The sequence below is a fragment of the Blennius ocellaris genome (assembly GCF_963422515.1).
Source record: "Blennius ocellaris genome assembly, chromosome: 22".
NCBI lineage: Eukaryota > Metazoa > Chordata > Actinopteri > Blenniiformes > Blenniidae > Blennius > Blennius ocellaris.
Genome location: NC_137671.1, coordinates 11,435,049 through 11,455,209, shown reverse-complemented (window position 1 = coordinate 11,455,209; position 20,161 = coordinate 11,435,049). Strand labels below are relative to the sequence as shown.

General features: G+C 41.3%; 3 protein-coding genes across 3 annotated transcripts; 1 reads left to right on the top strand and 2 right to left on the bottom strand.

Annotated features, from left to right (window-relative positions):
* Nucleotides 1-1,242: 1,242 nt before the first annotated feature.
* zc3hc1 (zinc finger, C3HC-type containing 1) lies at nt 1,243-6,261 on the bottom strand (the record flags this gene model as incomplete). Its single annotated transcript, XM_080518629.1, has 10 exons — nt 1,243-2,233; nt 2,419-2,628; nt 2,906-3,091; nt 3,185-3,458; nt 3,799-3,938; nt 4,083-4,210; nt 4,331-4,414; nt 4,546-4,699; nt 4,846-4,927; nt 6,131-6,261. The coding sequence occupies 10 exons, from the start codon at nt 6,259-6,261 to the stop codon at nt 2,159-2,161; spliced, it is 1,464 nt and encodes a 487-aa protein (XP_080374755.1). The 3' UTR covers nt 1,243-2,158.
* Nucleotides 6,262-7,029: 768 nt separating this feature from the next.
* On the top strand, nt 7,030-12,309 carry klhdc10 (kelch domain containing 10). The gene is made up of 9 exons (XM_080518641.1): nt 7,030-7,223; nt 8,917-9,138; nt 9,216-9,370; nt 9,479-9,627; nt 9,715-9,799; nt 9,957-10,023; nt 10,100-10,147; nt 10,332-10,471; nt 10,633-12,309. Exons 1-9 carry the CDS (start codon nt 7,133-7,135, stop codon nt 10,840-10,842), a joined length of 1,167 nt encoding a protein of 388 aa, XP_080374767.1. The 5' UTR covers nt 7,030-7,132; the 3' UTR covers nt 10,843-12,309.
* Nucleotides 12,310-12,960: 651 nt separating this feature from the next.
* Nucleotides 12,961-19,944, bottom strand: cax1 (cation/H+ exchanger protein 1; the record flags this gene model as incomplete). The annotated part of the gene is made up of 20 exons (XM_080518599.1): nt 12,961-13,083; nt 13,185-13,293; nt 13,383-13,461; nt 13,615-13,709; nt 13,875-14,008; nt 14,688-14,935; nt 15,030-15,067; nt 15,190-15,308; nt 15,399-15,498; nt 15,585-15,768; nt 15,861-16,002; nt 16,135-16,234; nt 16,558-16,743; nt 16,840-17,019; nt 17,952-18,013; nt 18,095-18,211; nt 18,297-18,405; nt 18,540-18,661; nt 18,783-18,959; nt 19,869-19,944. 20 exons carry the CDS (start codon nt 19,942-19,944, stop codon nt 13,010-13,012), a joined length of 2,451 nt encoding a protein of 816 aa, XP_080374725.1. The 3' UTR covers nt 12,961-13,009.
* Nucleotides 19,945-20,161: the final 217 nt, after the last annotated feature.

The following is a 20,161-nucleotide window of genomic DNA, read 5'->3' as shown; positions in this document are numbered from 1 at the left end:
TTGTTTGTTTTTGTTGTGTTTATTGTGTTGATGTCCCATATTTGTGCAATAAAGTTACAAAAAAATCTTGAGGCTGCCATGACTTTTGTCAACGACAAATTAAATTGCAAAAAAAAAAGGTAGTTACATTATTTTGTCTGGAATTTTCTAGTTTTATCAGTGACATCTTTGTTAACTTTAAGTTCCACTTCCCCTCACAAAATACTCATTGGAATGGTTTTAATTCAGTGTAACGTTATGATTCATCACTGTCCAGATTCTGAAGTCATAAAATCAAAAAGAACAACATGCGTTTCTTCATATCAGGGGTGTCCAACTCATTTTTATTCAGGGGCCACAAACAACCAAATAACATACCGAGTGGGCTCCACCAGTAAACTATTGCAATAATACATTCATCCATGTTCTGGGGTGCTGGATACGCCTGGATAGGTCGCCAGTCCATCACAGGACAAACACACAGAGACAAACACCCACACCCACACTCACGTTCACATTCACACCCAGGGGCAATTCAAGGTCACGAATTGACCTCACATGCATGTTTTGGACTGTGGGAGGAAACTACACACACATGAACATGCAAACTCCATTCATGAGTTTGTATAATTGAACACATCACCTTGCTGTGAAGCGAGAGCGCCAATGATCACTTCTCCATGTGGCCCTTAGTGCCATGTTAACCTTTAAATTTAGACTTTCTTTGTTGCAGTGCAAAGTACACTGTACAGGAGGAAAAATTCTAATTTAAATTTGATTTAATCTATATTCATGAACTTGATATTGAAATTAAAGCACCTTTGCCTCACAGAGAGAATATTCTAGAGCACGAGCAGCCATTTTGTTGAGTTTGCAGGGGGGGGGGGTTGTGTATGGGTAAACTCCTGGTTATCTAGCTCCTCACAAAAACCTTTCACATTAATTTGTGATTTTAAAATTGCCCAAAGGTATAAATAAGTGTTTGATCTGTGATGGATGATTTGTCTAGGGTGCTTTGCTTAAAATAGAAAAGTGAGTTGCTTCCAGACTACCGCAACCATAATTTATATTGAAAATGTTAATATCAATATGAACTAAAATCTAAGAACTGTTTCCAAGCCTTGTTGAATCTATACTACTTAAGAGTAAAAACCTTTAATGAAGGCCAAGCAGGAATCATCCAAGTGTTTTTTTTTTTAAAAGCCGTCAATGGCTGGACAGCCCTCAAAAAACTCCACGATTAAGTTTTCTGTATCTGCAAGGGTCATAATCACATCAAAAAAGCAGTGTCTTTGTGTGCACAATCTTACAATTCGAAAGTATGATTTTTCGTGAGAACACCATGAAAAACATGCAAAAGTGACAAACATTTCTAAGAGCATTTTATTCAGCGTTTCATGAAGATTGAACAACAATGGAAGCACATGCAGGGTAGTAAAAGACTGCATTAGTAACGAGATGTCACAAGAAGGCAAAAGATGTTCAGGCATCCTGAATCCAATTGAAAACTGCTTGGAAATTTGTGGCACAAAATTCCACCTCCTTGTTAAAACTCAGAAATTGAACACTTGACTAAATAGAAATAAAAACTTCCATGTTGCTTTCCAGCAAAACGGCTTCCTCACAGTTTTTTTTTGTTTTTTGTTGTTGCTAATCTTGAGGTTAATATTTACCAGTCCTGCATGTGACTCATCATACAGTGAAGGTAAACATGGGGTCTTTTCCAGTGTAGAGCCAGTTGGCCCCTTCTCACGATTCCTCATCTTATCTCATCAGCAATCCAGACCATGGCGCTGGTTTTAGTGTCGACCAATGCAGGCGACTTGTGAGGTCCGGAGTTCATGCCTGCTTTGCGACCTGTTTATATGCTGAAATGCATGAGATAATTCGATAGCTACTCATGTTTACATGTGACAGAGGGAAACTACAGGCCCTCAGACAGTTCACAAAGCCACAGGTATCCTTCACATTTTTCACTGTTCACATAGAGGACACTCGTTCATCGGCCTACAGACACAATGAACTTAATTTCCCCTTATAGAAACATGTTGACTGTAAACACGACTTTAAAGGGGGTGGCATACACTGATATGATGCTCCCATTACTGGTAAGATTGGATTCTGTACCACAAGAAAAAGTAGAGGCATGTCAGTCCATGAAATAGATGTCGCCAACAGTCTACTGAGATGGAGAGGAGGAAACCTGCCACTGGCGGAAAATGGCAAACACCCTTTTAGACTTGTCACGAGGGCTCTGCAGGGGGAAGAAAAGGAGAAGTGTTGTTTATCTTAACAGACATAAAGAAAAAGAAAAAAAGAAAACAAAGAGTTGAAATGGGTTTCCAGTTCACACCTTTTTGAAATGAGCAAGATTGAGATTCAGATCAGGCTAATGTTTGACAACTCTGAATTTTAGAGCGATCTGATATTTGGACTTGCCTGTGCTGGACTGATTGTAGTGGAGTTCTTCTTCGCGGGTATGAGGAGGTCGAGTGCTGCTTTCCAGCCCTGCTGATCCAAACCGGACCCTCCATCCAAAAAGGGGACTACAACCCCTGGATCCACATTCTCCTTCCCTACAGAGACCCAAGGGCACCAGTCCCTGTGCTGGGCAAGCGGGTCAAAAGCATTCTTGTGAATGGGTCCATCCTGGAATAACAGAAGAGATGTATGTTAAAAAAAAAAAAAACAGTTTGTAGTAGCAAAGTTATAACAAATCACATTGATATTATCTAGCACTGTCTATACGCAGTAAATAAGTTATCACTAGACTAATTCCATGAGTTGGTTTGTTGTGTTATTGTAAAAACTTCATATGAATGAGGGAGTGTGATTTTTAGTTTTTTTTTTAATAAAAGTGAAGCAATGGAGTCCTGAGCCACTATTACACTAACAGGTATATATAAACCATAATATTTGTTCTTACAGGTCCACCAAGAGATGAGAGGCACATGCGTTTCGGGGTGCTCACAGCACCATCACCGTCCCCCTGTCCTCTGCTGCGAGTAGCAGGTCTCTTTCCCCGGGTCAAAGGGCTTGGCAGTTCTTCACTGGGGCTGGGTGAGTCTCTGCTTCGGGCCCGCAACCCCACCGGGGAGGAGGTGCCGTCACCCTGCGACATAAAACAAAAGCCATGAAGTTAAGCAGTCCTTGTATGAAAGCAAAAATGTGCTTATTTTTGCAGATCGACCTCCTAAGCACTTGCCTGGTCAGAGCGCGTGGAGTCCTGGCTCCGGAGCTTCATGCGACATGGAGTAGTCGGAGCAGGAGTGGGCGAGGGAGAGGTGGGGTGGTCTCCCTGACCCTCGTGGGTGGCCGGCGGGGTGGGACCTGCCGGCTGAACAGGAGTGCCGGCAGGGTTTGGCGAGGCGTCGCCATCGCCACACATTCCCTCCATCTGGTGGAAATTCCACAAGCCCACTTTGCGCATGCAGAAGGAGCAGGTAAGGATGGGGAGGCTCATTGCATGCAGTGCCGGGCTACAGGAAAAAAGAAAAGACAAAAAAACAAAACAAGAAGAGGACATAAGTTTTGTTTAATGGTTTGAGATCGTCTCTCCTCACAGCCTGGGTCACAGATCTTTTCAGGCCAGTGGAACGATGGACATATACCCCTGCTCTCTGCATTAATCAATCATTAAAAAAATACAAATATTAATCGTTTCATTGTGGGTCTTGATGGACTTTTAGCACACCGTGCCACTATTGTTATTTTTAAACCAGCTAAAAATGCCACGTCCTTTGCTTTATCTCAAAGCATTCGAATCAAATTAACATAGAGATATTTGTGTAATTCAGGGGTTCGAATTTTTTGTCTCACCTCGCTGCCCAGCCACAGAGGGAAACAATACAGGCAGCCACCTGGACACCCAAAGGTTCTGAAGATGGAGATCCTCCCTTTCTTTTTTGTTCTTCCTCAATCAGCTGTAGTATGACACTGATAACATCCTCTGTCAAAGTCTGTGGGTAAACAAGAACAATAAAGGCAATTAACTAAACAGCTATACAAAATGTTTACATCACTTTTCAAGAAATCCATCTTTCTCCTTCATGATGGTTTTATACAAGACTGGTTTAAAGACAAAAACTCATTTGCTATCTTACCATAGATTTCAGCTGCTCTGGTTTCATGGCCGGCAGCTGCTGTGCAAGGAGACAGGCGCTCTGGAAGCGTTCCAAAAAGGCAGCAAGTAGTGTTGATGGTTCACTAGCTGGAACCAGCCAGAACCTCTCTGAAATGAAGACACCATTCACAATGATGACCGGCTGGTTACCAGAAATGACATGGTTATTTTAAGGAGATTTTTTTTTTTGACAGTATAAAGAAATGCAAAAAGAAATGCTGCTCCGACCTGGACATGGGAAGTCAGGCCAAGGACAAAACTTCTCATGCTGTGTCTGAAGCTGCCTCGATATCTCTGCAATGCGGGCTTCATCTATTTAAAAGAAGAGGATCGTTTCACCTTTGCTTTTTGGCAAGCCGTTGATGTCAGCCAAACCTGGCCAGAAACAACGCACGCCCTGATTCTGACATTGTCTTTTCGAGCTGCTTTAAAGTTTTGCTTACATTTTTTGAAGTCTAACGTGGGTTGAAGTGACGCACAGAGGAAGGCCTGGCAGCTGGAGCACTTCAGCATGTCGGAGCCGACATTGATCCAGCCGTATCTGGCACACATCAGCGGGGACAACACACGTGGTTTGCCTGCCCATTTCAAACAGTGCTACGCTAAGGAAGACACAGTTGACACAATGGATGTACATTTTTGTGCATATTTTTCAAGCACGTTTTCTAATTAAACAGTTCATCATTTTATAAAAGGTCGACATAGTTTACACTGTGCCAAAATGTAAAAAAAAAGGATATTGAGTATGACTCCACTCTTGAGAAAAAAGCTTCTTTGTTCATCGCCTCTGAAGGTGCGAGTAGATCTTTCGAAGTACCATGTGCACTGAAATCACATTAAAGGAAAAATAAATCAGATACTCGCATAGTTGACAGACAAAAAGATGCAAAGTGTTGCTCATACGTCACTTCTTTGTTGTGCAGATAGCAAGTTACCATAAATTATTTTCAGAAACTGACAAAACGCGACATAATAACATGACGCAGGCCCACTAGATGCAAATAATCCCCCAGAAAATTATTTTCTGCTGCTGATATTTACTCCCTAGTCCTCAGCTGACACCTCAGTTACCTGATAAAATGTAGACATGACACACAAGTTCCCTCATGTATAATCAAGGATGTAATTAATTGTAATTATTAGGCTTGAATTTCTACAAGCTTCTTAAGTAGTGACTCCTTGTCACTGGCGTTGATTTCTCATCTCCCCTGTTCACGTGTCAAAGTGGTCTTGACCAAAACACTGAACACAAAACCGATCCCAATGGATGGACCAACAGTGGGGGCCACCCCAGTAAAAACAGTAAGGACATTCTCAGTGTATGTGAGAGGCTGCTGAGGTTTTTGTAATTCACAACCTTTTAGAATACATCGAGACTACATAAATAATAAACAATAATAACATGAGTAATAACATATTTAATTCAATTGGGCATTTTTAGGCCACCCCATCTTAAAAAATCAAACAAGTTGGAGCTGAACTTGAAAGTTATCCAATGCTTTTCTTATTCTGCTTACCAAACCTTAGTTGCATAAGCTCGTAAAAAATTGTATAACCAGCTTTGCAGATTTTACAGCACGACACGGAGATACTTTTTACAGTATCAATGTATACAAAATACATATTTCTTTCAACATGCAGCTTTTACAATATCCGCTTTGCCACCAACACACTGGAAAACTATTTAGCCTGGCATTATTAAACTGAGCAGCAAACTTGTAGAAAAGGACATGATCGTCAGAGTTTCAGTCCCCACCCCCCATATCTGCAAATGTCTACAATAGAAACACATCAGCGACAATAAAATCTGCAGTGAAGTTGATCACTTATCGTCGCAGTTGAATTAAAATTGGTGACATTGGTGAGTATGTACAGATCATATCTGTGTAGCTCGTGAAGTGAATCATGCAACGTGCGCCTCTTCAGTGGAGCTGCGAGGCTAAACGGCTAACGCAAACTAGCTCCCATCAACTTGTGTTTCTCTCCACTAAATCATACAAATAGCGCGCAATCGCTCGGAATTTGCACCTGTTAGAAGCAGCGTCTTTCGACGACACCCCTTCATTGAGAAGTTCGCGGACTTTCTCCGGAGACGCGAGAGATTTATGCAGATTGGAGTTGCCGAGACGATCCCCACGACTGCCGCCGAGAGTCGCCATGATCGGCTCTGAGGTGCACACGGAAAATAATCCCCCAAACTATAGTTCCGCTTTTTGAACCCAACGCATGAAACAATTCTTTATCAAATAGTTGATCAAAAAATGTTATCCGCACTACTGATAGCAATATTATAATTACAAGTGTATGTCATTGCTTCATTGAAGAACGTAATTATCATACGTTTTTAATAAATACTAGAGTATTTTGAAATATATGTTGATGAACAACATACAGTACTGTAGGTACATTTAGTTTTGATGTGTACAGACAGAATTCCCCCTTTTGTTAGTTAATGAAAAACAATTATGTTACAGAGGCCAATTAAACCTCTGAAACGCAATATGTCAAACATAATAGTATTCATTGTGGTCTCTCTTTGGCAATGCATGCATTCAAATTGAAGTCACCAAGAGTTATTTTACTGACTGTCAATGAATAAATAAATAAATAAATAAATAAATAAATAAATAAATAAATAAATAAATAAATAAATAAATAAATAAATAAATAAATAAATAAATAAATAAATTTGTGTTTGTTTATTCCAAACTGTCAGGTTTACTGATTCATTTCAGGTGTATATTTATTGACTTTGACAGATTAATTTATCTACTAAAATGTCAACGACCCGCCGCGTGGGGCTGCGTCGTTGTGGAGACCAAGCGACCCGTTTAGCCCTGCCTTCTTGTGACATCACGACATCCTAATAACACGCCCGCTGATTGGTTAAGTGTCCTTCGGCCGGTGGGGGGGTGGGGTTAAAAAAAAAAAAAAGTGACTGAAACGTGAAATGTCTAATCTGCACTTTAGCAAATGTCTGTTTTTAATCTAATGTGACGTTCTCCGGCCACGGATTGTAAAGGGGAGACGATGTCAGACGCCGTGGCGGCTCGCAGTCCCGACCAGCTGAATGGATTCGAGAGACTGACAGGCCGCCCTCCGCACGCTCTGACGTTAGCAGGTCGGTCCACAACATTAGCACGACGTGCTAACCCAGGATGTGTGTTTTAACATCGTCGCTCTTTTCTGGACATTTATTTACACCAGCTGCTACATGCACACACGTCAGCTGTATATTCCAGTGACTGAAATGTCGCATTATGTGCTGGCATCAATTTCAGGGGAGCAATTTGCCATTTAGACGCTCTGATGTTTCATTTCGTTAATATTTCCGGTGCTGCTTGTTATAAAAACACCACAGTAAATGATCATTATGCTTCTTTAGCCTGGCGTCTACTCTGTCTGGCATCGCACCGATTTCAAGATATCACTGAGCTGAAAATAGCGTGTTTTCACGTGAGCTAAATTTAGGAACGTATCAAAAGAAATACTATGATTGAGCACAAACAGTTGTCATGTTTATTACATTACAAGATCATTCCCATTAATAGGGTTCAGGGTTTTGTTTGATCTTTACTGATTTAAAGTATATGTTTGTGTGAAATGTTACGACAACATGGAACTCACTTCAGCTATTTCTTGTTAAATTTAGAAATATAGTTAATCTTGTCACATCCAGTTTTCTGGGGGGGGGGGGGTTATTATGTCGGTTAGAGATGAACTGGTCAGTCCACCCTGGATAATGTTGACATGCAACTAAAAATAAATATGACCAATATCACTAAAGATAGCAGACTTCATTATAACTTAGATGTGCTGTGGTCCAATTCCTCCAGAACCGAGCAATTAAAATACTAGAACGTTTTGTGGATATTTACTCATCAGTCATGCTTGTCACTGAACGAACTGACAGTGAAGTTGTGTTCAAAGTACTGAAATCTCCAAGAAAATGGTGTAATTCCTCTGAATCCTTTTAGTCCTGTCGTGTTACAGCTAACATGATTTACCCTGCATGGTTATCATAATTATAATTCCTTCTCTGTTTATGATCCAGACAAAATTTTAAAACTACTCAAGCGCAGAAGAATAGAGCGGTGCACCAATGAACAGTGGTCCCCAGGATTTCTGCAATCACAGACAAGATCCTTCATAATTTCACACATTTTAATAGTTTGTCGTATTCGTTGAAGTAATCTTTAGAAAATAGGCAAGACTCCTCAGTCACTGCACTGTTTTAAAAGAAATTCTACAGCCATAAATTCAAGAGTATATTGAGTCAGTTGCCAACTGGAGGGGTTAAAATCCATGGTGCAATTGTATTATAGCAAGAATAGCATTAGTTTGTCTTTGTGTTTGCATGCTCTCACCCTAGTTTTTCCTTGCACAGTGCATTCGAAAGAATACCATGAAAAGAGATTGTACATGGAAAGATGCTGCAATGTTTCTCATAGAGAAGTCGCATCTCAAGAAGAGATGTGGGAAAATAAGTGTCCCTACGGTACCACATTAAAAAATAAAACTGGAGCTGCTGTAGAGTAGATATAGCCCACTCTGCTCGATAACAATATATACATGTGCATGAAGTAACTATAATATGGGGGGGGATGCCAATCTTTGAAAGAAAAAAACAGAGCAGTGAATGTGTCATGTCCACTAATATTAATTTCATTCATGATTTCTCATTGACCCCTCACAGCGTGTTCAGTTACACCCAAAGAAGGAAAGTGGCCCTCAGGTCACAATATCCCCAGGCCTGCTTTAGACGGTATTCTTTCCAGTGACCGCGAATAAGTGTGACTTGCCTTTCTTCCAAGGTCATCGCAATCCCCCCGCCCGCAGTGGACATCGTTGTGTCGCTGACAACACTAACCTGTATGTGTTTGGAGGGTACAACCCTGACTACAATGAGTCGGGAGGTTCAGAGAATGAAGACTACCCACTGTTCAGGGAGCTTTGGAGGTACCACTTTGTTACAGGCTGCTGGCAGCAGATTCGAACGGAGGGATTCATGCCCACAGAGCTGGCGTCTATGTCAGGTGACACGCTGCCTTTGATTCTCTGTAGTATTTGTATTTTCTGCAGGAAAACGTACTGAAATTGACCCTCTCCTCAGCTGTTTTACATGGAAACAACCTCCTGGTGTTTGGTGGCACTGGAATCCCTTTTGGTGAAAACAATGGTAACGATGTTCACGTATGTAACGTGAAGTACAAGCGATGGTCGCTGCTCAACTGTCGAGGAAAGAAGCCCAACAGAATATACGGACAGGTATCCAAAGAAATAAATCCTTTCATTCTTTTTGGGTTTCTGAAAAAGGTAGATGCTTTATTTAACCGCTGAAATGTAAATGGAGCCTTCCACTCTGCCGTACTGCAGGCGATGGTCATTATAAATGGCTTCTTGTACGTGTTTGGAGGGACGACGGGTTACATCTACAGCACAGACCTGCACAGGCTGGACCTGACGACCAGGGAGTGGATCCACCTAAAACCCAACAACCCTCCTGATGATCTGCCTGAGGAACGGTACCGTGTCACTCATTCATGCCTCATCATTTCTACTGTTTTGCCTCTGCTCGACATGGCTTACTTTCATGTGTGTGTTTGGCACAGATACAGACATGAAATAGCACACGATGGACAGAGGATCTATATTCTGGGAGGAGGAACTTCCTGGACGTCATATCCTCTTGATAAGGTACTACAGCCCGACGAGCAGATTGTACATTTAAATATTCCAATTTAAAGTGCATTTCTGTGTCTAATCTCTATATGTCAACAGCTGTTCATTGAAGATTTTTTGCGTGTGTACTTTTATAATTCTGAAAACCTTTTCTGTCATGCTTCTTTTGTAGATACACGCTTACAATCTGGAGACCAATTCCTGGGAGGAGATTACAACCAAACCTCATGATAAAATCGGTCTGTATACTGTCTCTCATGATCGACTCGAAGCCAGTTTCATTCTCATCATTGATATTTTAAAATGTTTTTGCAGGGTATCCTGCTCCTAGAAGATGCCATAGCTGTGTACAAATACGCAATGGTGAGAACTTATTTCAATCCATAATATGAGCAATATATATCAGAATGATTTAATTTCAAACAAATTATACGAGGAAAAGGCATCCCACTGTCCCATGCATTGTTCCTGCTGCAGCAATCTCAAGGTTGAGACTCTCTTTGTAAGCCAACGCCATTAACTTCTTGTTCTTTTTTTTGTCTTGCAGATGTATTTATCTGTGGAGGATACAACGGGGAAGTAATATTAGCGGATCTTTGGAAGATAAACTTGCACACTTTCCAGTGGAATAAACTACCAGCACTGATGCCCGAGCCAGCCTACTTTCATTGTGCTGCCGTTACCCCGGTTTGTACACTATTCAAATATTTTTTCTGTATAGTTTAAAATACAATAATTACATCCCACCGCATGACGCGAGGAAAAAAAAAAAAAATCAACACTGACGACCAGTTCAGGTATCTAGACTGTGTACGAAGCCCTCACTCTCGGTTTCACTTCGCCCGCAGGCTGGCTGCATGTACATTCACGGCGGTGTGGTGAACATCCACGAGAACAAGAGAACTGGCTCTCTGTTCAAGATCTGGCTGGCTGTGCCCAGCCTGTTGGAGCTATGCTGGGAAAAGCTCCTCAAGGCCTTTCCACACCTGGCTTCACTCTCCACCATGCAGTTGCTCAACCTGGGGCTCACACAGGAACTGATTGAACGCTTGAAATAGCAACAATGGAAGATTCCAGACTTGAACGGCAGGGAGATGCAGGTCTGACAGAGCACAGGATTTGATTAACAGCAAGTCTGGGGATAATAACCCCCCCCCCCCCCCCCCCCCCCCACATAAAGTAGCCCCGCCTTAAAACCAAAAACAATGGGATGCCTTTCTGCGTTGGTTTTGTTCACATTTTTTTGTCGTTACAGTGATGAAAGAAAATGTTGCAAGGATTTTACTCGAACCCCCTCCCCCCCAGTGCCACCATCGTTCCTTACATGATGCCTTTGTGTCAAGCTAAAGGACTCTTCTAAACTGATATTGCCATTTGCACATTTTGTCTTGCATAATTAGAGGCATTTACTAAAAACAAAAAAAAGGATTCTACAAGCAGAAGTGAGCACATTAATGGTTTCAGTCCAAGATGGATGCAGACAGTGATTTTTGTGCATTATAGCCAATTTAATACAGTCATGTATAATTTACATTCACTTGTATTTCACACTTTTTAAATGGTTTCCAGTTGTATTTTAATTTTAACAAAGAACACCCTAAATTTTGAAAGCTGCATGGACTAAGATACCACTGACTTTCATGCCTGCTTTTACTGACGAGCTGTGAGCTTTCATTAGTCTCACATGAGTAAAAGCAGATATGACATTCATTCTCTATGGTTTATTAAGCATTGCAAATAATTTTTATATTTAATTCTAGCCGCTTAGGAGGAATGGAAAACCTGAACATGGCAAACATTTAAATTCTATTTGTGATCAAACACTGTGCTCTTAATTTGCATGTAATGAAAGGCTAAGTGCTGGTTTTGCCAGTGTCCGGACTCTTGTATTTCCCTCCCTGTACGTTCTGAATATCTACTGAAATGGTATAGGTATCTACAAGATAATTTATTTTCAGTGTTTGCCTGTTGCATTCATTTGTAAAAACAATCCATGCTCCACATCACTGTGAACTGGGTGCTGTTCAAATTTTATTTAAAATGCTGTTATTTAAATAAAGACTTAATTCTGTTTAGGCTTTTACTCCCTCTTTATTGAACAGCGGTGTACGTGACAGCAGGCTTTTTTGCAAGCACCTAATACTGCAGTGCCTTTTTAACTAATGCATCTGACATTTCACCAACACGAGAGCAAGATCTTTACAACCGTAACACTGCATTTAATCTCCAGTTTGCACACTTCAGGATGTTCAACTACAACATTTCCTCACCCGATGCCAAACGTTGCATGTTCAAAATGTGAGCAAGAGGTAGGCATGATTTGTTAGTCCTGGTGCGAATGAGAGGATGCACGGTGGTGCATGAATATATTAGTTTACCATTATCTGCATCCAAACTCCCAGTGCATGAAGACACCATCGGTTTATTTTTAATAAATATTTCACTTTGAATTGTTTTACCTTACAAATGTACTACTGAAAGATTGTATGGATGTCTTGTCTGTGAATAAAACTATTTTACCTCCACTTTCTTTTCGACTAAACGTTATGCAAAACTAAAATCCTAATTTGACTCCTTTGCATGAATTGCATTTGTTGCAGTTAATGTGAATTACCCACCCTGCCCCATTACCAGTTTTGTATTTTTACAACAAAGATTTCCACTCATTTTGCCAAGAAGTTCAAAATGAGCCAAACAAATAGTGCAGAAGAGCTCATTCACTGAAACACTTTATGAACGCAAACTGATGGAAGCAGCAGCAGATGGAAAAAAAAAATACAGCTTGTCTATGTGGCACAATGTTAGTGTAGCAGTTAAATCACATTTTCACTGAAACAAGTTGCAAGTCTTTGGATCTTTATGGAAAGGTTGCATGGTTTGCCTATGCATTGATTTTCTCCCATTACTCCAATTTCCTTGTACATGCATTTGTGGTTTCCTGTGTGTGAAAACATTACAGTGTGTTCATAGTGAACAAAATCAGCTCCAGTCTTTCTGACCAAAGGTTGAATAAAGCAGTATAGAAGATGGCTGGGGTTTTAGAAATTATTTCATTTATTATGCCTGATGAACATTTGACTAAGTTACAAAACAAACAATAAATATTACAAATTTACCAAGAACAAATCTCAACATTACACATTTATGACAAAACATTCAGTATCATATTTTCTGGTCCACATTTTGGAAGATTAGTGTGTATTCATTGCATTTTCAGCCTGCAGATTAACAAGAACGTGGAGATGGAGCAAAGAAGTAAAGGGCCAAAAGGATGAGGTAAACCACCACTAGAGCCGTCCCTGCACAAAAACCAGAGTATTAAAACATGCAAAAGTTTTAGAAATTATGTGATGTTTATAGAGTGATAACACAAAAGGAAGAAAAAAAAAAACCAACCTACCCTGAAAGTAGTCACATTTTCCATCCATGAAAATATAGTTGACCAGAATGACACTAAAGATACTGGCCCAAAGGTGAATGTCACTAAATACCAACACAAATCCAACATCCTGCAAGAAAAAAAAACAAAAAACTTCTACAGTTATGGTAAGAAACTTTAACATTGCCTAAAATTACACTAAATGATTAATTTACTTGCATAAAAAGCATTGAAGAGATTCAGCAGTGGAATCTGAATCATGCAGACCTGCACAGCGATGCAGCTGCCCACTTCAAGGCTGCAAACGGATGTCAAATCATTAATAACATTGTTTAATGTACGACAGCTGGACTTATCAGAATGGATGATTTATAGAAGGTCATAATCTAATGTGCCATTTTCCAACCTACTACTTTCATTGTAACCCAATATTGCATTGGCGCACACAAACCTCAGACTGATGTTGTTTTGCAGGGCAAACTGGATCCCATTGACTATCTCGGGAATTTCTGGCACCATGGCCAACACTGTCACGCCGATGAAGTACTGCAAAACAAGAGGACACTGATCTGAACAACAAAGAGGCCAACAAACAAATGTACAAATTTGGCGACAAGAGTGGTGACAGAAAGGCATGAAATCAAATGGTTTGTTTCCTCAAAGTTTTGAAAAGAAATCAAGTCTACAAAGGCATTCATTCGTTCTAAATACCTGGGAGATGGAGGAGTGGGTCAGGAAGGGCTCGATATTCTCTGTGCTGAGATCAGCGCAGCACGCCATCAGCACCGTGGCTACGATCAGCACGCCGAGAGCCCGCCACCGGGACCAGTGGACAACATGGTGACCTGCTCACAACAGACAAGTCTGTGAGCTTGGGATTAACTTCTGAGTTTAAGATTCAAAACAGACCTCAAGATTCAAAGTTTGAGCACATTTTGGAATACTATATAGCGCATTAGTTGAAGTCCTTCAGATTTAGTATGCTGTAATCCAGACTGACAGTGCAGCTCAAATTTTATTTAAAACCTACATTTTATGCAAATTACACTTTTGGTGAGGAGTTTGGAGTATAACTTAAACTTGGCAACTCTTACATTTGTATTTACATTTGAATGACATTAGGGATTGATAGACACTCATTTCGTCCTCCTTGTAGTGATATCTTGACCAATGCCATTTAACATTGTTGCTACAAAGCACATTAATTTAACATTATGCAACAACACAAATATTAGAAGATTTTTAAAAATCCATCGTCTTGTGCAGAAAAGCCCATCATGGCACCTTTTCTTGTTGTACAGCGTACAACACATTCCTGATATGCCAAAAACGTATCCAATCCATCTAGGTCAAGCTTTCCGCTGCTTCGCTCGCACAAGAGTTTAGGCATGCACACATAACTAGACATCTCTGCACAGAAAACACCGGTCTGGGAGACATGCACATGCAGGAAGAAACGCATGCAAAACACTCCCAAGTTCCTTTTGCCAATAAAAGATTAAAAAGACCGTGCACACCACACACCTGCTGCGACATGGCTGGTGGCAATAATGCTGGCATTAATACAGGCGTTGGCCCGGAGGCAGCCAGTGGAGGCCTCACCAGTGTGGTTGTAGTTGCCGGTGCCCTCCTGTGCATACTGACCGTGTGCGTGGCCGCCATGGCCATCGCTGATATGGATATCATAGATGTGGGAGTGAGTCTTCAGTGTGAAGATCAGGCCGATCAGGTAGGCAGCGGGCAGCAGGACAGAAATGGTGTACACAAGTGGCCTGGAAATCGTTTTTTGAGATAAATAGTGAAAACCACGACAGGGATGGTCTGCAACTACATAAAAAAAAAAAAAAAAAAAAAAAACACACTTACTCGGTATGAGACAGAATCAAATGTGGGTCAGCCTGACTCTGTTGAGAATAGAAAGAATGATTATTGAATGCACCTAAAATGACAAAGTAATGTGATTTGTTAAAAGGCTGACTTTGTGACAAGACGCTGATCACGATGGCAAAAGTAAGAAGTGGCCCACCGTGTCATAGTGACAGTCCTTGCAGACGAAGGGTACGCTCCCATTTCCTGGAATATTCGTGCAGCTCTCACAAACTAGGTTGCCGAAGGTTTTCGAGAAGAGAGTTGGTGCAAACACACCTGGGGTCAAAAACGAAGTAAGAGGGAGAGGTTTAGAAGTCTTATTTTGGTTTTTTTTAAAGCCTATGCTGCCTCAGACTGAAATCTGACCTCCGATAGAGATGAAGAGCAAAGCTGAGCTCACTCCTGCCGAGCGGCTGTTGAATCGCTGCTCCCTGTGCTTGATGCCTCCAATGATCATACAGATGCCCTGTGTGGCCAGAGCACGAGTTTGGTCACAGTCGTTTTACATATATAAAAAAAAAAAAAATCCTTCGGGGAACTCGAGTCACTCACAGGTATGAAGAGAATACAGCCAAGCAGAGTCCCAGTGAGAGCAGCTTTGACAATCTCTTCATAACACTTCGTGGCGGCGCGGTGCCCCCGCAGCAGAGCTGTGATATAGAAGGTCATCTCTGTGATCGAGCCAAACGTCGCATTCACCACCGCTCCCACAGCAAAGTTACTCTGTGCAGAAATGCTACAGGGAGGATGAAAGTAAAAAACAAAAACCCACCAGTCAAGTAACAACAAAATGTGCTCCCGGTAGGAAGAGCTCATTAAGAGCCTTACCTGGCGATTCCCATGCCAATATAGTAGGACAGGGGGATGATTGAAGTGATGGCGGTGGCAAACTTGGTCTCTGCACTACAGTAAACGTGCTCACGGTCCATGTAGCCAATGATCAGAGTAATGACAACGAGAGGAAGCAGGTCTGCAGAGAGCAAAGACTTGAGGAGAATTCCTGCAATTTTGTCTTGATGGGAACGCCATTGCCTCACTGCCTCCATTGGAGTATTAATTATGAAAACCTTACTTCACAAGCAAACAAGCATAACAAGGATACTGAGAGCAAAAATGTTGATTCCCTGGACAGTGTACTTGTAGTAATACACGTTGAAAGCGCGATAACAGCACAGGATGACTTTGCTCTCACATTCAACGTTCTGCAAAACAGGACGTACAAGGTTAGAATAAACAAACCTATATATGCACGTTTCAATATGGAAGTCAATATCTATAAATAGCATTGGAAAATACCAACAAAATAATGTTATGTGACAATTAGCATATGATTTTAAACAACAAAAATGTGATTTCTTTTGTGATCAAATTGGCCTATTTGTTAAAAGGAAACAAAGTCAGTGAGCAGATAAATGTTAAATCCACTGGAACAGCCAGATTGATACAGTCACAACATGGACAAACATTGTGGTGCGACTTCTTGAGAACGACCAATTGCAAAGCGCCACAGAAAATGAGCGCAAACCTTTTCCAGCTGGTTGATCTGAACCTCCTCCGGCGCCATGAGGAGGACCGTCGTCAGTATGCGAGCGTTCATCTTGGACACTGGGATCGTGAAGACCAGCAGGAAGGACAGCAGACAGGCCAGACAGTGGGCCACGGCCAGAAGAGGGTAGCCCAGTAGCAACCAGACGTATGTACTGACGCGACACTGCAGAGACAGAAGAGGAATGGGAAAGAGGCGAATGCACCGCCGAACCTTCCAAACAGATGCTGAAGCTGCGTCGGGTCATCTCGACGCTCCTACCCAGTAATTCGAGGTCTTTCTGGCCCGCAGGTCCGGGACGGGGATCTCAACAGGCAATGGGGAAGAGACCATAAGGGGAGCCGAGTCTTTGTCTCTCATGTGGTCCTCATTGCTGCCCTCTTCTTCAATGACCTCACACCTTGGATGCTTCAGTGGGGATCTAGTATCAAGATCACTCACCTGAAAATAAACGGCATTGAGGTTTATTTTCTAATTTGTAAAACACATTTCAGTGGCGAGGGATTCAAATTGGTCCGAACCAATAAAGATCAAAAATGTAGAATGTTAAAGAAAGGCAAATCGAATAAAAATATTGCTTTCAACCTCGTTTTAGAACTCATCCTGCAGGTTTCGTGTAGCTCTTAGATATTTTCTGCACATTTGGGTTTTTGACTCTGGGGAAAAGAAAGCATGTTTGATCCAGACAACCTTAAAAGGTCTGGACTGCTGTCAACCATAGCGGAAATCCAGAAATACCGAGCCTTTAACATGCAGAGCTTTTGAAGCCTGCGCAAAGACAATTTTTTTTGTTTTATTTGTAGTAGTAGCCCACTCTAAAGTTTTGTTCTAAATCCTGTTTCAATCCCTGTAATTCTTGCCATGTTCTTCAGGCAATATAAAAAAGTCAGTTATCGTCTTAATACGTCATGTCCATGACCACATCAAGGTTTCTGTCTTTTCTTCTAGTTTGCAACTTCAAACAGAAGGTGAACATTGGATTAATATTCTTTGTTTGGCTTTAAAGCATAACATTTCTCTATCATCTGCAGAGCTACGATAATTATTATTATTTTTTTTTTTTTAATTTAAATCAGAATCCGAGCCAGTGGAAGCATGTAAACGTTAAATAGAAGTGGGCCCAGGACGGACCCTTGGGGAATGCTCCCTGTATTTTTGGTCCGCCCAGATAAAAAGTTAATTCCCATATTTTAGATTATATTTAAATTACCTGCCTGCTATGCAAAAGATGGCAAATTGCATGCTGGTTAAACATTTAGATTTGCCAATATTCTTAAAAAAAAAAAAGGCAATTCACTCATCACTTCTCATAAATATTAAAATGAAAAGCAGAATACCGGTATATGACTTCCATGAAATATTGATCATAATACCTTCTTTATCGACTTTCCGAAAGGCCAAATAAAGTACCATGCCAACCTGAAACAAACTTTACCTGAAAGAAACAAAAACATGATCAACTACATTAAAAGCATGAATAGACTTTTTTTTTTTTTTTTTTTAACAGTGTACATACCATAAGGGGCACCGAGGATCGTTAGAAACATTAGAGAGCAAACAAGGATGTAGAATAACGATATCCACCATCCAAATAAAATCAAATAGGTTATGTTCCCAACAGTGAACACTGAGCCTGAAAAAAAAAAAAAAAAAAGACAAATCATTGATATAGGGTACAGTTATGCGTGTGTGTGTGTAGCAACAATCATGAAAATAACCTTCTAGAGGTTTAACAATGTCAAGATCAGAGTAAAGCTCCTTGACGATGTCTGATCGGTCTTCAATGGGCTTCTCTGTCACGTTCCACTTCCACTTCCTGAAACCAAACTGCAAAATAAATAAATAAAATGTGACTATAAAAAAAAAACCACCCCTACAACAAAGCCACCAATAGAGACCAAATATCTGCAGTGTAATACAAGTAAGATCGCTGATCTTCAAGGGTTCTCGTCATGGCGTACCTTATAGTTGTTGGCTTCCCTGTGGGCCTCCACCTCATTATCGGCTCTGATCGTCGTCTTCGACGTGCCGTCGTGCCAGCCCTCGTCTCCGTAACGCAACTGATTCCCCGAGGCTGCATGGCCTGCGAAAAGTCAAACCAGTGAGAACATCTCCTCCACGTCTTCCAGTGTCAAGTGTCCAGACACTCTTTACCAAAAAAAGTAAAAAAAAAAAAATCAGCAATGGCCCAGTGTCTCCAGCACCTTTGTGTACAGTGAGGAAACATTTGGGCGAGTAGTGGCAGAAGTGGTTCGGCGAAGCCTCGATGGAGGACGACTCCACGCCGCCCAGCTCGGGATGGTGGGGTCCAACGCAGAGCCTGTCGGTGTACGAGGGCCGACGCGGGAAGCAGTGGTGCTGCTCAGGATCCACCAAGACGTCTGGATGAGAAAAGATGAGAGAGAGAGAGAGCACAATAACAGAGGCCTGGAACACAAGCGACAAGGTGACATCCATGACAAAAGGACCTGCCGTGGAAATGCGTGTGACTAACAGAAACCTCATGAGAGTCATGCAGCGTGACCAGCTTGCTCCCATGCTGCTAACTGCCTCGACCGATCACATTATCAATGCATTGCGACATATAGCTCACAAAACTTTGCCAACTGTACTTTGATATAAATGCACATAACTAAAAAGAAAAACATGATGGCTTTGCGGAAACCTTCCAGCAGGTAATTATTTTGTTAATTAAAGAGGAGCACAGACTTCACACACCAACAGTCAGGCCTTTGGAGAGTCAAGAGTCACAAAATTAACCTTAAATGCATGTTTCTTTAATGATAGGAAGGACCAATAGAAACTGATTATTCAAGGGTTAATTTAGTGGATTGTGGAAGCAAGTGGAACGACATTCCCTCAAAAATATGTTTGAGCATGACAGAAAATGATTAACCCTGTTAATGTGGGGGAAACCCATCAGACCTTAAGATAATTGGTTTGATCCAAATCCACAATATATACTTTTTTTTTTTTTGCAAAAACATGTACATGATATTCCATAGACCATGTGATGAGTAGAAGAAGAAAAAAAACGGGTGGTGTGATAGATAAATCATGAGATAAGGTTTTAAATTTTGTTTCTGGTTTAATTGGTCTTAAATTGGAAAAAAAAAACCTAAAAGTTGTTGATCCTTCAAGCTGCTCTCACGTGCCTCTTAACAGCACAGGTGACTGTAATGAGCAAACAAACATTTAAATGCACGTTTCTCTGAGTTTTTAAAATGACAAAGGCACTTGAAGGGATGAGATCCAAAACGTCATTAGAGGGTAAATCAGGTCAAACTCACCTGGTGAATCACCTGCAGATCTTCTCCGTAAGTCATCCGCCCCCCCTGGCGTCGTGGTGGTTCTCCAGTGAGACATTTCCCCTCCAAAGTGTTGCTCTTACAGCCGTCTGGGGACTTGTGGCTGTCTTTTAACAGACTGAGCTCTGCACTGAGTGGCTGGTTGCTGCAGAGGAGGAGGAGGAGGAGGAGGAAGGGGGGGCGTGCAGGAGGGAGGGCAGAGCTGGACACGTCACTCATTTAACCCTCCATTTATCTCAAGTTGAATTGTTTCTTCTTTGCTTTCTTTCCTCTTT

Excerpts from the sequence above, each read along its gene's own strand:
- klhdc10 (XM_080518641.1), top strand. The coding sequence starts at position 7,133 with ATGTCAGACGCCGTGGCGGCTCGCAGTCCCGACCAGCTGAATGGATTC. Across the intron at positions 7,224-8,916 it reads GCACGCTCTGACGTTAGCAG|GTCATCGCAATCCCCCCGCC; the intron begins GTCGGTCCACAA and ends CTTTCTTCCAAG. Across the intron at positions 10,024-10,099 it reads CAAACCTCATGATAAAATCG|GGTATCCTGCTCCTAGAAGA; the intron begins GTCTGTATACTG and ends ATGTTTTTGCAG.